Source organism: Gnatocerus cornutus, chromosome 2, assembly GCF_029298725.1.
Source record: "Gnatocerus cornutus isolate USDA-ARS CGAHR chromosome 2, icGnaCorn1.1, whole genome shotgun sequence".
Classification (NCBI taxonomy): domain Eukaryota; kingdom Metazoa; phylum Arthropoda; class Insecta; order Coleoptera; family Tenebrionidae; genus Gnatocerus; species Gnatocerus cornutus.
Genome location: NC_142234.1, coordinates 20,063,040 through 20,084,584, shown reverse-complemented (window position 1 = coordinate 20,084,584; position 21,545 = coordinate 20,063,040). Strand labels below are relative to the sequence as shown.

General features: G+C 36.6%; 6 protein-coding genes across 6 annotated transcripts; 2 read left to right on the top strand and 4 right to left on the bottom strand.

The window, feature by feature from the left end:
- The first annotated feature begins 31 nt into the window (after positions 1–31).
- Cmtr1 (Cap methyltransferase 1) lies at positions 32–3,008 on the top strand. Its single transcript, XM_088030878.1, has 12 exons — positions 32–202; positions 252–355; positions 407–562; positions 613–780; positions 829–1,290; positions 1,336–1,519; positions 1,566–1,800; positions 1,848–2,038; positions 2,084–2,215; positions 2,261–2,474; positions 2,520–2,749; positions 2,797–3,008. Exons 1-12 carry the CDS (start codon positions 190–192, stop codon positions 2,919–2,921), a joined length of 2,214 nt encoding a protein of 737 aa, XP_087887004.1. The 5' UTR covers positions 32–189; the 3' UTR covers positions 2,922–3,008.
- Positions 3,009–3,594: 586 nt separating this feature from the next.
- LOC148179886 (serine/threonine-protein phosphatase 4 regulatory subunit 4-like) lies at positions 3,595–7,485 on the top strand. Its single transcript, XM_088029768.1, has 13 exons — positions 3,595–3,783; positions 3,832–4,138; positions 4,186–4,298; positions 4,349–4,449; positions 4,497–4,625; positions 4,673–4,902; positions 4,950–5,130; positions 5,183–5,508; positions 5,554–5,785; positions 5,832–6,134; positions 6,184–6,295; positions 6,349–7,032; positions 7,385–7,485. The coding sequence occupies exons 1-13, from the start codon at positions 3,710–3,712 to the stop codon at positions 7,410–7,412; spliced, it is 2,820 nt and encodes a 939-aa protein (XP_087885894.1). The 5' UTR covers positions 3,595–3,709; the 3' UTR covers positions 7,413–7,485.
- On the bottom strand, positions 7,400–8,680 carry LOC148179885 (haloacid dehalogenase-like hydrolase domain-containing protein 2). Its single transcript, XM_088029769.1, has 3 exons — positions 8,272–8,680; positions 7,710–8,223; positions 7,400–7,653 (listed from the first exon to the last, which is right to left on the bottom strand). The coding sequence occupies exons 1-3, from the start codon at positions 8,355–8,357 to the stop codon at positions 7,483–7,485; spliced, it is 771 nt and encodes a 256-aa protein (XP_087885895.1). The 5' UTR covers positions 8,358–8,680; the 3' UTR covers positions 7,400–7,482.
- A 2,317-nt stretch (positions 8,681–10,997) lies between these two features.
- Positions 10,998–12,952, bottom strand: LOC148179884 (ubiquitin carboxyl-terminal hydrolase-like). Its single transcript, XM_088029415.1, has 3 exons — positions 11,523–12,952; positions 11,290–11,421; positions 10,998–11,240 (listed from the first exon to the last, which is right to left on the bottom strand). Exons 1-3 carry the CDS (start codon positions 11,538–11,540, stop codon positions 11,151–11,153), a joined length of 240 nt encoding a protein of 79 aa, XP_087885541.1. The 5' UTR covers positions 11,541–12,952; the 3' UTR covers positions 10,998–11,150.
- A 96-nt stretch (positions 12,953–13,048) lies between these two features.
- LOC148179883 (uncharacterized) lies at positions 13,049–13,793 on the bottom strand. The gene is made up of 2 exons (XM_088029414.1): positions 13,623–13,793; positions 13,049–13,568 (listed from the first exon to the last, which is right to left on the bottom strand). The coding sequence occupies exons 1-2, from the start codon at positions 13,672–13,674 to the stop codon at positions 13,189–13,191; spliced, it is 432 nt and encodes a 143-aa protein (XP_087885540.1). The 5' UTR covers positions 13,675–13,793; the 3' UTR covers positions 13,049–13,188.
- A 3,299-nt stretch (positions 13,794–17,092) lies between these two features.
- On the bottom strand, positions 17,093–18,414 carry Uch (Ubiquitin carboxyl-terminal hydrolase). The gene is made up of 7 exons (XM_088029413.1): positions 18,248–18,414; positions 18,187–18,198; positions 17,995–18,123; positions 17,805–17,950; positions 17,605–17,761; positions 17,385–17,516; positions 17,093–17,335 (listed from the first exon to the last, which is right to left on the bottom strand). The coding sequence occupies exons 1-7, from the start codon at positions 18,278–18,280 to the stop codon at positions 17,246–17,248; spliced, it is 699 nt and encodes a 232-aa protein (XP_087885539.1). The 5' UTR covers positions 18,281–18,414; the 3' UTR covers positions 17,093–17,245.
- Positions 18,415–21,545: the final 3,131 nt, after the last annotated feature.

The following is a 21,545-nucleotide window of genomic DNA, read 5'->3' as shown; positions in this document are numbered from 1 at the left end:
TTTGGCTGTGTGCAGCGGACTTTATGGGGGGATCTAGGGAGCTAGTGCAGGCAGCTAGCTTCACGTAGGTTGCGTTTGTAACCTCACTTTTTTACAACAATAAAATAAAACAATAATTAACATTTTATTAGTTAGGACGAACATTTGAGGTCATTGTTACATACATAGATAAAAACGAAATCCAGCAGTATGGACTCGGAAGGTGCGTTCTAAAACAATCAGATAAATTAGAGCATAATTTTTTCTTTTAGATTCTGAAATCAACTTAAATAGTCAGTGGAGCCTCAAACAAATTAACGATGAGGAAAAAGAGAAAGAATCTCAATTTGTTGATAATAAAATTCTTAGAATGATGGTTAGAACGTGCGCTGATTTATATTCTTAATTATGCTAGATTATATTTTAGAAAATGATGGGTTATCAATCAGGATATGGTTTAGGGAAGAACAACCAAGGGATGGTCCAGCCTGTTACCTTAAAAACGCAGTATCAAAGAAGGGGTTTGGGGCTAAAAATCGAGAATTTGGAGCCTTCTGTAGAAAACTGGGACTTTTCTCTAGAAGTATAAATTTGAGAGATTTCAGTACAAACTCCTGCAAAATCTGCTTTTAGAACATCACACCTGTAGAATCAGTAGAATGGTTGCACACCTCCCAACTTTCACCCCTCAATATGAAAGACATAATGTCATGGCCCAAAGAAGAAAAGCCCAAACTCAACATTGAAGAAGAACACGATTTCTGCGACAAAGACATCCTCCACAACGTTCTAACAGCCAAAGTACTTCTTTCTTAACTTCCTTGCAACATTTCACTTTTTTCTTTCCAGAACATCTTTGACCATCTTGCTATAAAAGAACTAAACCAAGCCCGCACACGCGCGAATCCATTTGAAACAATCCGCTCTGTATTCTTCATGAATCGGGCGTCTTTAAAAATGGCGAACATAGACGCTGCTACCGATTTCATGTTCACAAATATTGATAAAAATCCGTATCATGCAGAGCAAGATGTCTATTATTTCGCGGATGTGTGCGCAGGACCTGGGGGCTTTACAGAATACGTCTTGTGGAGGAAAAAGTGGCAGTTCAAAGGGTTTGGTTTTACCTTGCGTGGTGACAACGATTTTAGACTAACTGACTCTGTTTGTGCCTCTCCAGTTACTTTTCTTCCTTTGTATGGAACGTGTGACGATGGCAATGTTTGTTGTCCTGAAAATATCGACGATTTTAAAGAGAAAGTTTTGTTTGAGACGCAAAATGAAGGGGTTCATTTCATGATGTCCGATGGGGTAAGCAGAATTGTAAGAAAACGTGTAATAAATTTGATTACGCAGGGATTTTCCGTGGAAGGCCAAGAGAACTTGCAAGAAGTCTTATCAAAAAATATCTACATTTGTCAGTGCTTGGTGGCGTTGGAAATCTTGCGAAGTCATGGGCATTTTGTTACGAAAGTATTTGACATGTTTACGAGTTTTAGTGTTGGACTTTTATATTTAATATGTTCTTGTTTCGAGAAAGGTACGACTGTATTTATACCCACCTGTAGAATGACACAGTATTTTAGTTTCCATTTTTAAACCGAATTCTTCCCGTCCAGCAAACTCCGAGCGTTACTTAATTTGCTCAAACTACAAAGGACGAAACGAGTCACTCACTATAAGAACATATCTAAGAAAAATAGTCGAGAGATTATGGAAGTTAAAAGACGACTCTGATGTGGACATAACAGAACTGGTTCCTCTAAGTGTGTTGAAAGGTGATCGTAATTTTTTTTCGTACGTTTGTACAAGTAACAACAGGTAGTACCATAGAAATCGTGGTATTCTAACTACAGCTCCTGTTATAGACTCGCGAAATCGCAAAGTATCAGTCTACGGAAGTTAGCAGCGTTCTGTAGAAATACCAGTTTAGTGGAGCACCGCCAGGACGAACTTCGCAGGAGTTGTTTACAGCACTGGCAAATCCCAGACAAACCTAAAGTACCGTTATCTAAATACACCGTGGAAGAACTCCTGTCTGAAGTTGTCTACAATAGAGGTAATCAAAAAAACAATGAAAAACCAACCCTACTGTGAGTTTCAGAGCTCTTACTTGTGCAACCCCGCGAGATTTCTTGTCCCCACGACTTCGACGACGTCTTGGAAAACGTACAAGACTGGCACTATGCCCCCATGTCTTGTGGTACTACCCCACACATCTGCAATTTTTATGCAGGTACTACTACCCCAACCAAAGTATTTTTCTTAGGCAGTTTTTCAGGTGTTGGCTTTTCACGAGTGTACAGATTACAACACGATAAATGGGTGAAAGTAAAATCGTTACAACTGACACGAGGGACGTTACTCTACGGAGAGTTAGTAAAAGAGAAATGTTGTAAGAACTCCTCAGAAATCCAACATAAATACAGTCTTCACGTCATCGACGCGCTAAGACTTGGGGATTTGAGTCTGGCTCAGTTCAATTTTGACGAAAGGTTTGTTTGTCCTTTGTGAGAAATCCCCTGAACTGCTTTTTTTAGGAGAAAACTAATCAAGACTTACTGCAAATCTGTGAATCATGAATTTAGGAAAAATACGATCAGAATTCGGCCGAAAACTATAAATCGTTTAGAAACACTGCCGGAGAATCGATCTTTTACCAAAGACGATACTACGGAGTTTTTTATTTCACGGTTGCCTGTTTTAGGATACAAGTTTAAAGAGGAAATTTTTGATGTGAATTCGGTGCTGTTTTTAAGAACTAGCAAAGGTAGTACTGATGAGTTTTGGCAAATTCAGCTGAGTGAGTTTTTTTAGATCAGTCGTTTCATTCAACGTACGTGTTAAGGTCTCAGTACTTTCTTAACAATTTCGGGAAGGAAACCGAGAAGGATTTTTCTATAGAGTCTCTGATAAGTGCTGTAAAAAGCAAGGAACCTTGACCTCGAATCTGTATCGGATGGTACGGAACTGTGATGGATATTTTCACTCAAAAAGCAGTTTCAAACAATAAAATTTGAAAGTGAGAAGATATTTTAGTTCGTCGAACCAATCGAACTCCTTTTCCTAGTACCAGAAAATCGCTCGCTATCTAGTATGTCTTTGTAACTTTGTCAAAATTGGCATTTTAAATTTTTTACGCGCTAAATTCTAAATTTCAGAATGGTGGACGAAGAATTGCACAGTCTACAATTGGATAAATTGGTTGGGGGCAAAGTAGTAAAGTACCTACAGATTCCTAAAAATGTGTGCTGTATTGTCATGCAAATTAATTTTTAGTCAAACGATCAACTTGCGCAACACACTGTGGACTCGCAATTTGAATCAAAGCCGATCGAGCGAAGTTTGCATCTGTTAAGGTGGGTAAAGGATTTCCACTTTTTACTATAAATTTGATAAAACGAAGCTAATTCTAGTTGGGGAAAAATGGTGGATGCGCCGGGATAATTTATCTTAAAATTAAACTAAACAAATCTGTGCAGTTTTTAGTCAAATCTGTAAAATTTTTAGTTGATTTACACGTTTCAGTGTCATAATATTCCAAAAATAATTTACAAAAATTTTTTTAATAAAAAAATTAAATGTTGGTTGCCTAACTTACAGGCGACGTTTGCCAGCTCAAATTTCCCATAACCCCACTTTTCAAGTTGTTCCAATAATAACAATAAAACAGTTATTTTTATAAAATGTAGTGCCACTATGTCTCACACTGAAAACTCCCCAACGCACGATGAGTGTAAATTTAGAAAACATCCCCCAACTACCCCTAGAAAACGAATATGTTCTCCTCCAAGAGTTATACATGTACTTAGCTCCTTCTGGATTTTCCAAATGTACCTCTTTTTTTTCCAGGAAAGGCGACGATGTCCAGAAACTGAGTGTCATCCAAGCCTTACCTCAACTCTTACAATATGATGCCAATGGAACTCTTACCAGACTTGTGCCAAAAATCCAACAAGAACTGCCAAAGTCTTCCTGTGAATTTCACATAGCCACAAGCAAAATCTTTAAATTACTTATAGAAAAGCAGCTCCCGCTGAACTTGATCGGGGCTGTGATCCAAGGAACTGAATCTAAAGATCCTGTTGTATCAAACGCCTGGATTGAGACTCTTTTGGCTGTTATTCCCATTCTGCCTGCAGATCAGATCAAAACTTCAGTATGTTATCAAGGATCTGTTGAAACCTCTCCTATTTTTGATTGCAGGTTGTTCCTTTGGCTTTAACAAAATCGCAGCCTTCAAGTCCAGTTTATTGTCGCGTTGCTAGCTGTAAAATTTTCGGGAAATGTGCCGCTCATCCTCAGATAAAGAGCATAGAGTGAGATCCAATTCCATAAAAACCCCTTTGAATTCAATGTACATTTTCAGGGTGAAAACGACGATTTTACCGGCAGTGCAGAGCCTCTGCCAAGACTGCTTTCAAGACGTGAGAGCCACAATGTGCGCTCACTTACATTTGATAGCCCAGGGTTTGTTCCTCCCTAATCCAAACAAGTTAGAACTTCTATTGTTGTAGGTTTGGGGCAAGATTTGGTAAAAACCAGCTTACTCCCGAGTTTAGTTGAACTAGCCTCTGACGACAACATGTCAGTAAGATCAGCAGCTGTAGCTTCAGCCGTTTTAATTATTCCGTACTTAAATAAGCGTAGGTGGTGAAATCCCAGTTTTCTTTGACTCATTTTTTTTATTTAGATACAAAAATTGAAACGATCGTCCCTTTGATCAAACAATTATGTACAAAAACATCAGGACCTGGTGATACGACTTTTCCGACAATTTCGCGAGAGTTTGGGAAGCTGGTTCAAGCTCTACAGGATGATTTGGAGATTTCTGATAGTGTTTGGATATTGCAGTTTTTCAAGACTTTGGCAACGAAAGGGCAAACGGTGAAAGTCGCGAAGGACAATTTGGATGTCACACAAGTAATATATCTAATTTAGTGACTTTTTTATAAGAGAACGTGTCTTAGGACGTCCTCTGCAGAGAACAATGCGCTTTTAATCTCCCAGCCGTGACGTCCTTCACCATGGCAAGGATCCCAACTCAATTAGAACTGTGGCGTTCAATTTTTAGCGGATTAGCGAGCGATTCTTGTTATATCGTTCGAAAAATGACGGCGTCTTGTGTATTCCAAATTGCCAATATTCTGGGTAAGATGACTGTTGCCACCAACAATTTTACCTAAATAGTCGCGTTATTTAGGCCCCCAATGTAGGATAATAAAAGACGATCTGATAAAACTGTTGCGCGACGACGCTGAAGAAGTCCTCCAGATGTTGGTTCCCCACATCGGCACCACCTTAGAACTTCTATGTTCCTATGGAGTCTTATCAAGAGAAACAAACCTTCCGTCTTGTCTAGAAATCACCCGCGCGCTCCTGAAGTGCCAGTTGGAACTCTCGAAAACTTACAACTGGCGCATCAAAACGAACTTTCTGCAAGAATTAGAGCACTTGCCCCATTGCATGCCGTCTGATTTCATCCACCAGCATTTCACTCCGGTTATCCTAAACTGTGTTTTGGAATCAGTGAGTATTATTTTTGGCATTTCTATGTTTGATGGTCATTTCCAGCGACCCAAACCCGTGAAATCGCAAGCCAGCAGAACTCTGCTGGTTATTCTGCGTAACAACTTAAAAGAACCTCACAGGAAGTGGATCCGGGACAACTTGATAACGCATTTGTGCTACGCAAACTCGTGTTATACGCGTCATATTTTTGTTTTGTCGTGTGGTCACGCGGCGGAGGTTTTCAGCAATAACTATTTCAAGAAGTATTTTTTTGAGCCTTTGTTGTCGTTAGCAGGTTTGTTTTTTGTCCTCAAAGACGAAATAATGAGGTGGAGTTTTAGATGATCCGGTGTCAAATATACGGTTGTCGGTCATCGGTCTTTTACCGATACTATACAGGATGTTGGTCCTGCCAGAGGATAAGAAACTGCAAACGATTATTGATAATCTATTTCAGAAGTTTGATATGATGGAAAAAGATAGAGATGTCAAGGATATTTTAAGGGTAAAACTTAAAGAAGTTCGGACTCAGGGCGCGATGAAATCTGATTACCTGGCCGATCAGAAACGGAAAGAAGAGGAAGAGTGTAAAATTCTTCAGGGAAAGTTGCCGGCTTTAGCGACCACGGGTGGGACTCCACAGGGTACGAATCTTTTAATACAAAACAGAACCAATTCTATCGTCTATTTTAGGCAAGTCTCATGTTACCGCAGGCGCGAAAGACGTAAACGCGACGAGATCTCACCCAGTTATATCTAGGTCTACAGGTGGTTCTTCGCAGCTAAAGCCGATACAATCTGCAAGGTACAAATCCACGTTATTCCGTAACTAGTTGCTTATTTTCGTAATAATTCTAGCGATATGAGCTTTTTAGAACAGCACTTTTACATAGATGCTGGCGTAAGCTTACCTTCTAGTAACATAGCAATTAGCTTAAAGCAAACCGAAGATTTAGAAAGCTCCGCAGAAAACGAAACTCCGTCCACAGTGGAAAACGTCAACATCGAAATGATGCTAGAGAGCGAGCTGGCGAAATTGGAAACTTCCGCGAATATAACTGACGATGTTAAAGTAAACTTGAGGAAAAGGACGAAAAAGAGTAAGACCATCCCGCCGAAGTCGAATTTGAGTTTTAATTCCAAGAGGTACTCGAGCGTTTTTCCCGCGTCTAGCGCGGATACTGGTGCTGTTAGTAAAAAGGTGTTAAATCGGAGAAGTTTGAATATTGGAGGCGGGGATGCCAGTAAAATTCCTGTTTGTATTAAAAAGTCGCAGAGTAACACGGAGATAAAGAACGTGAAAGAAGCAGAGTCGAGTAAGAATGGCGATAATGAAAGGAATGGCGTGCGGATGGGTAGTAAAAGCAGGCCAAAATCTGAAATATTAAGTGGCAGCGGTGATAAGCGACCGCCAGTAATGGAAGTTGATGATCAATGTAAAAAGAGTGGAAATGCAATAAATATCAGTATTAGTGAAATTGATGTGCCAATAAAAAGTAGTAGTAAGTCAGCAAAGACGTCCGGATTGCCGGTTCTGAAGAGGTAATATTAACAGCTTTTTAATGCATGCTTAATAGATAGACAATATTAAACAACACATGGGATTAAAAACTGTTTATTTCCTTCATATAAATTTTTATTTTTGTGTTTGCTCGTACATCCATTCTAGTCCAGGCAAAATAACACAAAAATTTCAAAAGCCCGGAATTATTCCCATAAGGCTGATTTTTTGTGTTCATTTTATTGTTTCTCTCTTGACAATTTGTTTAGAACATCTTTTTTTTGTCTGGACTATTTAAATTTCTCTTCAAATTTATAAATTCCGATTAAACGGACTCAAGTGGATGTTCTAGAGCATAAAAAACAGCACTAATGTGATGGTTTTCTGTTACAGGAGGACGCAGTCCGATATCAAGAAATAATTTATTTTGTTACATTTTGTATCGATCGTATATGTTTTATATTTACATTTTTAATATACCAGCGTTAATACTACAGTTTGGTTTCTTCAAGAATCTTTTCAACAGCCTCCACAAAACTAGGAACCACCGCATCCGGTTTCATTGAAATTTTATGTTCGTCTCCCGGTTGGTATTTTCCTGTTTGCACTAAATATCCTTTGATTCCAGCTTTCATAGCTCCTTCCACATCATCGGTCACATCCTAAAAATTGTCTGATTAATTCTAAAATACATAGTTGAAAATGTGATCTTCCAAACATCACCAATCATTACAGCTTCCTCAGGTTTAAATCCCTCCAAAGCAGAAAGAAAGAACATCTCCTGCGGTTTCCCCACAACTATCGCCGTGCATTGCGCCGAATACTCTAAAGCTTTGACGAAGCATCCAGGCCCCAATGCTAATCCGTCTTTCCGCTTGTAGTATTTCCCAGCATGAATCGCTATTAATTCAGCCCCGTTCAACAAACATCTAAATGCATCGTTTAATCGTTCGTAATGAAACTCGTTGGGGGCTAATCCAACAACAACAGCGTTTGGGGTTTCATGGTCTGGACATGCCAGGCCCTCAAAGTCTTCCAGAGCTTCCGGGGCTACCAGAAGCAGAGGTCTTAAGTTACGAGTGACGATCAAAGACCTCGCTGCTGCTAACGAACTGTATATCTGATCTTTTTTAACGGGGAAACCCAACGTTGTTAAGCGGTTGTGCAAGAAGTTTTGGCTTTCTTTAGTTGTGTTGGTTACAAATTTCACTGTTAGATTGGTTTGGAGTAACCTGAAGAAGTACATGAAGGAGTTTGAAGGTATTTGGTTTGATACTTGCTTCTTTAGTGCCTCGGCGGCTCCTGGAATTGCTTGGTTTTCGATGTGTAATGTGCCGCTTAGATCAATTAAAACTGCTCGTATCATGTTTACAGATTAGAGAATTTGAGTCAAAGATTGTTTATAAAAATGTGAACTTTTTAATGGGTCACTGACCAAAGGGCATTCGTGGCGTGAGAGCACACCGCGGACACTTCTGGCAAGTTAGACTGGCAGACTGTTTGGAAAAGTGAGGTTATGAGCTTGACAGAGCTGTCAGGCAAACTTTGTTTGTATTTATTTTAATTACTAGTCGTATAAAACTACTAGTAAGGCCGCTTTAGAACACTTTTTTAAGGATTTCATCCTGTTTTTGAAACTCAAATTTAATGAAATCTACTGTTATTAACGGTCTTTTTAAAAAGTTAAAATTTAATGGAATCTATCCCGTTTTTCAAAGTACCTTTAAAAAAGTTAAAATAATAAAATAAAAAACATTTTCTGAAGGGGCCTTCCTAGTAGTTATAAAAGAGTAACGTCTTTTTTTTAATCTGTATTTTTCTAAAAAAGTTCATAAGTTTAAGAATTTTTGATTTGAACTCTTATTCTTGATTATAATTTTTTAATCGTTCTTTTTTAGTCTTTTATTACTATTAAAACTAAAATTTAGATTACGTACAAAAACGAGTAAGAAAAAGACCTGGCGCATCCACCATTTTAGTAAAGTATTTGACGTTTGAGCCCATTTTATTGTCACATAAAGAAGCTTTTATTGAAACCATTTACGGACTGGTGCTAAAAGTTCATAACTAGTTTGATCGCTCTTGACTTTCTTGATTGCCCATTTTATTAGATTTTGAAATATCCTCATTATTTCACTCTCTGTGTACATAAAATTAATTTACCGCCGCTTACCCCAAATGAACGGTCATCACACTTTCTATTTAGGTACAATAAAAACAAAATACTTTAAAACAACTTCATCCACTTCTGTGAATCATTTGTAGCAAGAATGTTTGATAAAAAACATTCCTTACTTATCATATTCCTCGTTATTTCGACCTTCAACGCGCTGCAATGGAACGTCACAAAAAGTCGCATTTTATCGAGATGTGTTACGCAAATTGTAAAAACACACTTTCTGAACTCCCGAACTGTCATTCTAACTGAAGATAGAGACCATCCTGCTGCGGATGCGTTTTTCTTAACTGGAGTAACAAGAGTGAGTTTTGCGCACTTACATGTTCTTGGGAGAGTCCCTGAAAAGTATAACCACATGATTTTAAACTACAACAATCTGCACGTGTTAAATAAGACTCTTGAGGCTTTAAAAGCGACGGATAATTTCGACTCCAGAAGTAAATATTTAGTCGTGGCAAAACGTTCCGAAGATATCATTGCGATTTCACAAATTCTATGGTTCTACCGTTTGTACAAATCAGTAATATTACTCGAACGCAGTAACGTGGTGGAAATGTATGACATTGATTTTAAAAACTCGCAATGTGGTCTCAATTTAACAGTCGCAAAAATCGGCGATTATCCAAATTTCCAATTAGACCAAGAGTTGTTCAATCCGGATATGAAGACACAGTTTTATAATTGTCCTCTTAAAGTAATTTACTCCCATATTCAACCATGGATTAATGATAACTCTTCTGGAGTTTTCGTTGGTATTTTGAACATCTTCGCCGAGAAGAAAAACTTCAGATTAGTTTACATGCCGGAAGAACCCGGATACGTGGAAGAACTCCGCGAGAGTTACAGTTTTGAGTCGGTTAAAAAGAGTTTTGATAGTGGTTACGGAGATATTTATCTTGGCTTGGGAAATCAGCTGCCACATTTGATTATGGAAATAACCGGAACTATCTATGATGATAATCTCTACTGGGCTGTTGTGAAGGGCGCGAGAATGCCCTACTGGAAAGCAATGATTCATTTCTTCCCTTACCCCTTCTGGTTATCGATATTGGTACTCTTTTTAATATTCTCCACCACCATCTATGTCATTGCGTGTCTAAACAGAGAGAACTCCTTCAAAGATTTGACCCGAAGCGGATTTCTCATGTTCAGAATCGTGTTAAATTACCCAATTCCAAGACTTCCTCGAACGCCAAGTTTAAGAACTCTAATAACTGTGTATTTTCTCATATCATTCTTCTCTGGTGTTGTAATACAAGCACGATTATACGACATTTTCGGTAATCCACTGTACGAAAACGACATAACCGATTTGGATAAGTTACTGGAGTCCAACACACCACTGAAAGCCATGGAAGCTTTGTCGATTGTGTTTTTGCTCAATGGGCCGAAAAATCAGCGAGTTTACGACAGATACATCGGAACAAACTTATCGATTGAAGAGAGTGTCGATCAAATGCTGATTGAAAAAGATTTTGCGACCATCGTTGACACGGGAGTTTTGATAATGAATCCCAATATAAAAGAGATTATTCACACTGTAGATATTGCTAATTTCCAAGCTGTTATTTACATGAAGAAGCATCATGAGCTCTTCGCACAACTCAATGAGGCAATTAGTAGAATCGTTGCGAGCGGTTTAGTTAATAAAATAGTCTCGGATATCCGCTGGAGCTATTTTTTGAAAGACCGACCATTGGCAGAGGAAGGCTTCTTTAAACTTAATCTCGACCATCTTCAAGGCCCGTTTTTAATCCTGCAATTTGGACTCTTCACCGCAACTATTGTGTTTCTAGTTGAAGTTTTATGCGGACTGAAACACCGAACTGGAAATTAAGCCAGTAGTTTTATTAATTTATAAATACGTTCAACGTCCAATGAAATACAATTAGAGCAAGGCACAGAAAAGCCAAGCTTTCGAATATAACCGTCTGTTTTTAAAAAAATGACTAAAGCTCCTGAGATTTTTTTGGTTTAGTTTTAGTTGTCTGAAGCAGTCAAGGCCATCACAGTGAAGTTCACATCTTCAGAATCTCTTGCGATAAATTCGCGGCAGATTTTCGCTGCATCCTACAATTAGAAAGATTCGAATTTGATGGACGTAGAAATTTGAATTTACCTTCAAAAACGTGTCTTGTGTTGTTGGTCCATGATTGATTGGAAATTCTTTGCGGCCGTCCAGCTCGTACAAGTGACCGTCTTTTTCCACCAAAGCGACAAAGTGGTGGTTGACTTGTTCGTTAGGATTAGCCTTAAAAAGTGTTATATGTTATATGCATGATTTTCTCTTCAGTTTCGTGTGAAAGAATAAAAACGTAGAAAAGGTCTTTTATTTGTATCCATTTTTGTTACCTCGGTTTGTCCCTCCATGGCCAGTTCCTGGTGAGCTGTGATTAAATTAAAAACTTCGTTGTTTTCCGACTTGAGAAGCAACTCTCCTCTTTGTTGAGGCGTCAGATCTTTTGCATTTTACTCATACGGAATCTCAAAGAATTGTCAGAGGAACCTGGTGTACAAACGAAGTAAAAAAAGCAATTGAAAAAGGATACAAAATAATAACTATTAATGAGGTTTGACATTTTGAACAAAAATCGAGTTATTTGTTTAAAGGATATGTAAAAGCATTTATGAAAATAAAGTTAGAGACAAGTGAGTGGAGAAATGATTTTGAATCAGAAGAAGAATATAGAAAAGCCGTAAAAGAAAATCTAGGTATTGAATTGGGTAAAATAGAAAATAATCCTGGAAAGAGAGCTGTTGCAAAAATCTGCTTAAATTCCTTATGGGGTAAATTTGGTCAAAGACAAAATATGGGTGCAACAGAGTATGTTACAGATATTAAGAGATTTTATGAGATGTTATTAGACGACAGACTTGATAATATACATATCAATGAATTAAACGAAAATATGTTACAAATTGATTACAAGTATAAAGGTTGCTATCTAGAAAATGATTTCAATACTACTATATTTATAGCTGCTTTTACAACTGCAAATGCTAGACTAAGATTGTACGAAATGTTAGACATATTACGAGAAAGTGTAATATATTATGATACAGATAGCATTGTATATATAGATAATGGTAAAAACACTGTTAAAACAGGTTGTCTATTGGGAGATTGGACCGATGAATTAGGTAAGGACGTATGGATTGCTGATTGGGCATCAACAGGTCCAAAAAGTTATTGTTATAAAACTAATACAGGTAAAGTTGTTTGCAAAATTAAAGGATTTACATTAAACTATGAAACATCCGAAAAGATTAATTCCGATAGCATGAATAATATTTTAGAACACAAAGACAGTAAAATCAGTACACAATATAATAGAATAACCAGAGATACTAAAACTAAAGAACTTTTAAATAAAATAGAAACAAAGGAATTTGGTTTTGTTTATGACAAGAGAGTTATTCTCGAATATTTTGATACAATACCGTTTGGATATTAATTAGACAAAAAAGAAATTAAAGTAGTATACTGGGTGATGCAGCTTAACATTGGTCTTATTAAAAACTATTCTAGGTATATAAATTGGAAGACACCGGAACTATAAAGTTGAGAGCGAATGGAATATCTATAGTTTGTTGTATATAAAACGGAGAAGAAATTCTATTTGATAAAAAGAAAAGATGAACAAGTTGAATTGTTATGAAAAATTGCAGTTATTTTATACCCAAAAAATTATTATTTTTGCTCTTTTATATAAATGACTTGTACTTTTTTAAAAAAGATAAAGCGATTTCATATGAACATGATCAATTTCCCCAACTGGAGTAATTAAATATTCTACTAAACAAAGTATTAGCCAAAGGCATCGCAGGGTCCTGTTGAAATTGACTCCCTAAGTTTTGAAAGTGATTGAAAAATACACTTGGCAGGAAGCATAAATATAATATGAAGAAAGTCAGAGAAAATACATTGTTAATGTTGTACTTAGTTAGAATGTAATGAATATGAACTATTTAACAGCCCTAAAATTAAACACATTGTAACAATTCATATTAATTTCCTTTATACGTGGAAATTTTCAAGGGCATTTTGCATGGCCCATACTTTCGATGGGTGTATGGGCCGCTCAAAATCCATCCTAGGGCATCTGCAGAAAACAGCGTACTCTATCACGATATATTTTGGTAGTTCTACCCAATCTGCTACTATCGTAGTATTAGACGGAAAATATTTTTTCATTTGATCGAAAAGAACTTTTAATCCGGGTCCTGTTGGCAGGTCATCTCCGTTTTCAAAATTGTATCTGACTCTGAAGTAACATCCGTCTCTTTTTGTGAGATATGTCACATCTTTCACGGCAAAGTGCCTTGGTAGAACTCGCACAAATGGTGCTATTTTTGTATGTTCTTCTTCTTCCCACGTGCAGTCGACCACATAATCATCTGAAGCGTGTAAGCAATAAAAATTTAACCAAGAATGTTAAATATAACGCTCACCATTAAACAAATTAGGGTAAGTTTCCAGGATCTCTTCGATGTGGGGATTCATCTGCCCAGATCAGTTAAGACTACTAATCATAGATATATATATACATATGCTACTAATCCAATGGCCGATACTGCCCTACTGCGCATGTCTGTAGTTCTGTCATTTCAGTTGCGCAGCGTTGCCACATTGCCATGATATTACAAGTATTGTTAGTTGCATGACCTCAAATAATATGTATAGTTCATACGGTGAGAGTTTGAATGACAGAAAAGTCACTAAATCTACGCAATAAAAAGTATTCCATACGCGCGAAATTTAAAATAACCCCAGTTACTGACAACCCTGTCACCCATTTCGCGTAGGAATTCAGTGTTTTTAGTGTATTTTGTAGCATAATTTGCTGCCAACCTATATGTCAACTGTCGAAATCTCCCAATCTCTCACCGGATATACTATACATTATAGTGGGATAGATTTGATAAAAAAAATGGTGTGTGCAGAACAAGCCCGTACAGTGCGAGTCTACTGTGGCTTATTCCCGAAAATTTTTGAGATGCAACCAGACATACTTATTCCAGCACTCACTTGATCTATACCTACTTGTCATTTTGATGTTTGTAGCAAAAGTAAAAAACGCAGATTTGATTCAATTTATTATTTTCATTAAACACAGTACCAAGTAGTCTGTAAAATTAGTATGGTTGGTTGCGTCTAATGAATTTCAGAAATAAGCCACAATAGACTCGCACTGTATAGTTTTGATTTTTTTTAAACATACGTCAAAATTCTTAAAAATTGTTGTGTGCTGAACAAGCCTATTTAGTTTTGCATTTTTAAAACATGCCTTTGAAAACAAGGTCAAAATTCTTAAAAAAAACAGTGTTCTGAGAGAGCCTACTAGTACAAAATTCAAAACAGTGTAAAATCTTTGAAAAATGTTTATTTTAAAATATACTTTAAAAAACAAGGTAAAATGCTTAAAAAACAAAGTGTTCTGAGGGTGATAAAACAAGACAAGACGGTGAATTCGGTTTGCTCATGAGGGCTTGTTCGAACTTGCATGGCCAAAACCGTATTCATATGTGCTGAAATGGCCCAACAGAAAAAACAGGGTTAAAAGACGAATTTTAAGTGTTTTTAAATGGTAACTTTTCTTGGCCGAAACCATATTCACATTTGATAAAACAGGATATATTTCTTAAAATTCGCTTCACTCATGAGGACTTTGTCCGAATTTTGACTTTTTTAAAAAGGGTGACTTCGAAAAACTGAGCAAATTCTTTAAAAATTTTAACTTTTCAAAAGTTACTTTGACAACCAGGTTAAAAGCATTAAAAATGTGTTGTGTTCTGAGGGGGCCTTCTTAGTAGTTTTATTACTATTAAAACTAAAATTTAGATTAGGTACAAAAACGAGTAAGAAAAAGACCTGGCGCATCCACCATTTTAGTAAAGTATTTGACGTTTGAGCCCATTTTATTGTCACATAAAGAAGCTTTTATTGAAACCATTTACGGACTGGTGCTAAAAGTTCATAACTAGTTTAATCGCTCTTGACTTTCTTGATTGCCCATTTTATTAGATTTTGAAATATCCTCATTATTTCACTCTCTGTGTACATAAAATTGCAATTTACCGCCGCTTACCCCAAATGAACGGTCATCACACTTTCTATTTAGGTACAATAAAAACAAAATACTTTAAAACAACTTCATCCACTTCTGTGAATCATTTGTAGCAAGAATGTTTGATAAAAAACATTCCTTACTTATCATATTCCTCGTTATTTCGACCTTCAACGCGCTGCAATGGAACGTCACAAAAAGTCGCATTTTATCGAGATGTGTTACGCAAATTGTAAAAACACACTTTCTGAACTCCCGAACTGTCATTCTAACTGAAGATAGAGACCATCCTGCTGCGGATGCGTTTTTCTTAACTGGAGTAACAAGAGTGAGTTTTGCGCACTTACAAGTTCTTGGGAGAGTCCCTGAAAAGTATAACCACGTGATTTTAAACTACAACAATCTGCACGTGTTAAATAAGACTCTTGAGGCTTTAAAAGCGACGGATAATTTCGACTCCAGAAGTAAATATTTAGTCGTGGCAAAACGTTCCGAAGATATCATTGCGATTTCACAAATTCTATGGTTCTACCGTTTGTACAAATCAGTAATATTACTCGAACACAGTAACGTGGTGGAAATGTATGACATTGATTTTAAGAACTCGCAATGTGGGCTCAATTTAACAGTCGTAAAAATCGGCGATTATCCAAATTTCCAATTAGACCAAGAGTTTTTCAATCCGGATATGAAGACACACTTTTATAACTGTCCTCTTAAAGTAATTTACTCCCATATCCATCCATGGATTAATGATAACTCTTCTGGAGTTTTCGTTGGTATTTTGAACATCTTCGCCGAGAAGAAAAACTTCAAATTAGTTTACATGCCGGAAGAACCCGGATACGTGGAAGAACTCCGCGAGAGTTACAGTTTTGAGTCGGTTAAAAAAAGCTTCGACAGTGGTTACGGAGATATTTATCTTGGCTTGGGAAATCAACTGCCACATTTGATTATGGAAATAACCGGAACTATCTATGATGATAATCTCTACTGGGCTGTTGTGAAGGGCACGAGAATGCCCTACTTGAAAGCAATGATTCATTTCTTCCCTTACCCCTTCTGGTTATCGATATTGGTACTCTTTTTAATATTCTCCACCACCATCTATGTCATTGCGTGTCTAAACAGAGAGAACTCCTTCAAAGATTTGACCCGAAGCGGATTTCTCATGTTCAGAATCGTGTTAAATTACCCAATTCCAAGACTTCCTCGAACGCCAAGTTTAAGAACTCTAATAACTGTGTATTTTCTCATATCATTCTTCTCTGGTGTTGTAATACAAGCACGATTATACGACATTTGCGGTAATCCACTGTACGAAAACGACATAACCGATTTGGATAAGTTACTGGAGTCCAACACACCACTGAAAGCCATGGAAGCTTTGTCGATTGTGTTTTTGTTCAATGGGCCGAAAAATCAGCGAGTTTACGACAGATACATCGGAACAAACTTATCGATTGAAGAGAGTGTCGATCAAATGCTGATTGAAAAAGATTTTGCGACCATCGTTGACACGGGAGTTTTGATAATAAATCCCAATATAAAAGAGAAGATTCACACTGTAGATATTGCTAATTTCCAAGCTGTTATTTACATGAGGAAGCATCATGAGCTCTTCGCACAACTCAATGAGGCAATTAGTAGAATCGTTGCGAGCGGTTTAGTTAATAAAATAGTCTCGGATATCCGCTGGAGCTATTTTTTGAAAGACCGACCATTGGCAGAGGAAGGCTTCTTTAAACTTAATCTCGACCATCTTCAAGGCCCGTTTTTAATCCTGCAATTTGGTCTCTTCACCGCAACTGTTGTGTTTCTAGTTGAAGTTTTATGCGGACTGAAACACCGAACTGGAAATTAAGCCAGTAGTTTTATTAATTTATAAATACGTTCAACGTCCAATGAAATACAATTAGAGCAAGGCACAGAAAAGCCAAGCTTTCGAATATAACCGTCTGTTTTTAAAAAAATGACTAAAGCTCCTGAGATTTTTTTGGTTTAGTTTTAGTTGTCTGAAGCAGTCAAGGCCATCACAGTGAAGTTCACATCTTCAGAATCTCTTGCGATAAATTCGCGGCAGATTTTCGCTGCATCCTACAATTAGAAAGATTCGAATTTGATGGACGTAGAAATTTGAATTTACCTCCAAAAACGTGTCTTGTGTTGTTGGTCCATGATTGATTGGAAATTCTTTGCGGCCGTCCAGCTCGTACAAGTGGCCGTCTTTTTCCACCAAAGCGACAAAGTGGTGGTTGACTTGTTCGTTAGGATTAGCCTAAAAAATATGCATGATTTTCTCTTCAGTTTCGTGTGAAAGAATAAAAACGTAGAAAAGGTCTTTTATTTATATCCATTTTTGTTACCTCGGTTTGTCCCTCCATGGCCAGTTCCTGGTGAGCTGTGATTAAATTAAAAACTTCGTTGTTTTCCGACTTGAGAAGCAATTCTCCTCTTTGTTGAGGCGTCAGATCTTTTGCATCATCCAAGATTTTCTTAAATGGTCCCTCCTGAATCCCTAAACTATGCACCCCATTAGACCTTATCAACACACCCTTAAACTTACTTCTCCACATTGTTGGCAACTGAATGTATAAGAGCAATAGTTCCACACGCATTTGAAACATACTGTTTCATATAAAACAAGTTGGGGGCTAAAGTTTGTCCTTTTTCTTTGAGATTCGCGCATTCTTGCTCGGCATGTTTGTAGAACTAAACAAAAATGAATTACACGAACGCCGAAGAAGCGATTTTACCTGTTCACTGCAGGGAAATAGTAAAATTAGAGCCAGAACAGGACGAGGGACCCAAGCTAGAGCGTCGCCATCTAAGCCGTATACATCAACAATATTCCACTTGTTTGGGACCCCCATCAAGTGAAGAAACTACAAGTTTATGCCCTCAAAATTAGCCTCACTATTTGGGGATAAAGTTTTGTTGGATCTTACCTTGTTCATAACCTAGAAATCAAAAGTTTGATTATTGTGCTTAATTAAACCGAATACTCACATCTGGATTAGATTCTAATGGTAACAAAGACATTTTTGGGGTTAAAAGACTTCACCAGCACAAAATTTCAACAAATTAATGAGTAATCGGATGCCGGCTTTTTAAAGTTTTGACATCTGTTGACAACTGACGTATATGTCCTTGACAGCTTGACAAAAAAATCGACGTTACATCTTTTGAAAAAAATGGCGTAAACCGCATCTCAATTTTCTCAGAGCAGCACTCTGTAGCACAAATCACCAAAACGACCGTCTTTATCAGAAGGCGAAACACAACTGATTCCAATTAATGAGATTAAAATTTACATTTTCAACAAGACTACGTTTTTCCGAATCTATTTTTCAGCAGTTGCGGATAAAATGAGTTTCCTATTTATTGTTTTGAGAGGGAATTTCTAGTTAAAATACATTTTTTTTTTAAAAGCGAAAATTTGTGTTTTCAGTTTCGAGATTCAACTATAGTTTCAACGTGAGGGAAATAAAACAAAATTCATTGATTTTTGTACAAATTTTATTAACCCAGATACAATATATTCATAATATAAATTCAAACATAACTTAATTAAATTAATAAATTTTAACAATCTTTAGCTTTAAATGTTTAACACTCGTCGTTTTCAACCCATAAAAGCGACAAATAAAAACCGTTGTATCGTATCGGTGTATTTAGTCAGGACCGGACTCTCCAGAATTAGATCCACAATGATTGACTCGAAACAAAAGAGAGCAACACGTGTTCCACAAGTGACCAAGGGAACTCTGCAGAACTCTGCTATATGAAACAACACATTACAACACAAAACAAATCAACAAAAATTAAAAATTAGGTCCATTTGGGTGCTAGCACTGGACAAACCTAAAACGGAAACAGTTAGAAACTTAAACCTGTGGCCGAGTTATTTCCGCGAAACTTTCGAATGAAGGAACTAAAGAATCATCAATTATTTTCACCGCAATCTGAATCTTAAATTACAATTCACATTTTAGAAAACAGCAATATTGTAAACAAATTATCTTCCTTCGGCATCTTGTTTCTTCACTGCTACTAATTTTTGGTCCCCTGCCACTTGTACTCTGGAAAAAACTTATTTTAGTGAGACGAGGATTTCTCATATCATATTTCGGCTTGCCTTGAAAATAAAAAATTCTAAAAACAAAAATTTCTAAAAATTCGATTTTTTCTTCTACAATTTTGTAATTAGGCACAGCTAATTAACAAGTCAAAAGTAATGAAGCCTCTAAATTTTACCGTTTCGAAACTAAAACTGCGAAACTTACAAAATTTTATGGAAGCAGTAGAAATTTTTGGTTTATCTAAAAATAAAAAAATCTAAAATTCGTTTTTGCTTCCTCTAATTTTTTTTAATTTAGCACAGTTGATTAACAAATCAAAAGTAGTAAATCCTTCAAATTTTACAGTTCGCGGAGTAAAACTGTCAAAGCTACGAAATGTTATCCAAAATGAAAGAAATTATCAGTTTATTTGTAATTAAAAATTTCTAAAAATTCGATTTCGGACTTATTTTCTCGCTGGACCAACATCTTCATTCATCCATGACAAAACTGGCTTCCATAATCATAGACAAGTCCGTGTCATCTATGTTTCCAGTTTTTTCTCCAACCGCGAATTAATCCTCAAAAGCGGCAGGTTCCTTCCTAAAATAGCCGAAAAACCCTCCTCCTTTTTCCGGGCTTGGGACCGGCAACAGCGTCCTTAGTGATACGGAATGTACCCCAGGGGGTTTGTACCATAAAAACTTACTATGATAAATTACTAAGGTGTCTTTAGTTTAAACACTAATCAACTTATAATAATTGTAAATTAGCAGAGTAAGTTTTATGAAACAGACCCCAGGACGCTGCAGGCGGAGTTACACCTGAAAAAAAAAAGTTAATTTATGTGATAAAATGGTATAAAATGGTGAGCTTACCTGGATATAGTTGAATTTTACCTAACAGTTTTGTTTTCAAGAAGTGAAACGAGCCGCTTAAATGCAAAATCTGATATCTGCATTCAACCCTAATTTTTGGAGCAACAGAAAAAGCTTGATGAAAGTATAAAATTAATAATAATTTAATGATAAATATGTATAATAATAATAATAATAGCCATAATATATATATATATATAGACACCTTCGTAATTTATAAGCTTTTAATTAATTTATTAAATAAATAAAATAATAGCTTGTAAATCACGAAGGTGTTTTCGAAATTTGTATAGAATCAATTAGTGACAATTATGGAATTTATATTAGCTGTGTCAAATTTGGGCTAGATGCAGATGTCATGTTTTACATTTAGGCGACTAATAATCTCTTACCTGCATGTTAACACACACTAACACAACAGCACTAACACTACCACTGCGCAAAAAACGGGTTCACTTACACTCCGCGAAAAACCGCAAACGTAACATCCCAACACCAAAAAGAAGAAGAAAATCCTACCTTGTGAGATCCAACGTCGCCATCGTCTTCGTACACGGACCTACTGCAATAGAAATGTTTTATTAGTCATTTTACTCGCATTTTCAAACAAAAATTAGCAAAATTGCGAATTTTAAACGAGGAGAAATCCGGCTTTGCCTTGAAAATAAAAATTTCTAAAATTTGTGTCCTTTAATTTACAATGTTGCAATTTGGCAGAGTTAATAAATGATTGAAAACTAGTAATTTCCCCAAATTTTATAGCTGTAGTACTAACATTACCGAAATTACGAATTTTAAGAGAGAATCTTTCATACTTCGGCTTCGCCTTGAAAATAAAAATTTCTAAAATTTGTGTTTTTTGATCTACAATGTTGCAATTTAACAGAGTTAATAAACGTTCAAAAACTAGTAATTTTCCCAAATTGCATAGCTGTGGCACTAAAATCACCAAAATTATGAATTTTAAGAGAGGATTCTTCATACTTCGGCTTTGCCTTGAAAATAAAAATTTCTAAAATTTGTGTCCTTTAATTTACTATGTTGCAATTTGGCAGAGTTGATAAACAATTCAACACCAGCAATTTCCCCAAATTTCATAGCTGTAGCACTAAAATTACAAAAATTACGAATTTTATTAACTTACCCTTTAGTCCTGATCCCTAAGCTGCATCCCCTACCACTGCATCCCCCTCTAGGACACCGGAAGCACTCACTCACTTGGTTTCAAAAACGGTTTGAATTTTAGTTTTAAGATACTAAAGTAGCTCGCGCACTAAAAAGGGCTTCGGCACTGTTTCGCAGAACTCGACTTTTAACTTTGACACTCGCGGAAGTACCGAATTTACGAAGAGTTGTAAAGAGGTGAAA

Excerpts from the sequence above, each read along its gene's own strand:
- Cmtr1 (XM_088030878.1), top strand. Across the intron at positions 1,291-1,335 it reads ATTTCATGATGTCCGATGGG|GGATTTTCCGTGGAAGGCCA; the intron begins GTAAGCAGAATT and ends TTGATTACGCAG. Across the intron at positions 1,801-1,847 it reads GTTTGTACAAGTAACAACAG|ACTCGCGAAATCGCAAAGTA; the intron begins GTAGTACCATAG and ends CTCCTGTTATAG.
- LOC148179886 (XM_088029768.1), top strand. The coding sequence starts at position 3,710 with ATGAGTGTAAATTTAGAAAACATCCCCCAACTACCCCTAGAAAACGAA. Across the intron at positions 4,626-4,672 it reads TATTCCGTACTTAAATAAGC|ATACAAAAATTGAAACGATC; the intron begins GTAGGTGGTGAA and ends TTTTTTATTTAG. Across the intron at positions 7,033-7,384 it reads GGATTGCCGGTTCTGAAGAG|GAGGACGCAGTCCGATATCA; the intron begins GTAATATTAACA and ends TTTCTGTTACAG.
- LOC148179885 (XM_088029769.1), bottom strand. The coding sequence starts at position 8,357 with ATGATACGAGCAGTTTTAATTGATCTAAGCGGCACATTACACATCGAA. Across the intron at positions 8,224-8,271 it reads GCCGCCGAGGCACTAAAGAA|GTTACTCCAAACCAATCTAA; the intron begins GCAAGTATCAAA and ends GTACTTCTTCAG. Across the intron at positions 7,654-7,709 it reads AAGCTGTAATGATTGGTGAT|GATGTGACCGATGATGTGGA; the intron begins GTTTGGAAGATC and ends GACAATTTTTAG.
- LOC148179884 (XM_088029415.1), bottom strand. Across the intron at positions 11,241-11,289 it reads CACAAGACACGTTTTTGAAG|GATGCAGCGAAAATCTGCCG; the intron begins GTAAATTCAAAT and ends TTCTAATTGTAG.
- LOC148179883 (XM_088029414.1), bottom strand. The coding sequence starts at position 13,674 with ATGAATCCCCACATCGAAGAGATCCTGGAAACTTACCCTAATTTGTTT. Across the intron at positions 13,569-13,622 it reads TTACCCTAATTTGTTTAATG|ATGATTATGTGGTCGACTGC; the intron begins GTGAGCGTTATA and ends TACACGCTTCAG.
- Uch (XM_088029413.1), bottom strand. The coding sequence starts at position 18,280 with ATGTCTTTGTTACCATTAGAATCTAATCCAGAT. Across the intron at positions 17,951-17,994 it reads TATTTCCCTGCAGTGAACAG|TTCTACAAACATGCCGAGCA; the intron begins GTAAAATCGCTT and ends ATTTTTGTTTAG. Across the intron at positions 17,762-17,804 it reads GTTGCCAACAATGTGGAGAA|TTTAGGGATTCAGGAGGGAC; the intron begins GTAAGTTTAAGG and ends TGGGGTGCATAG.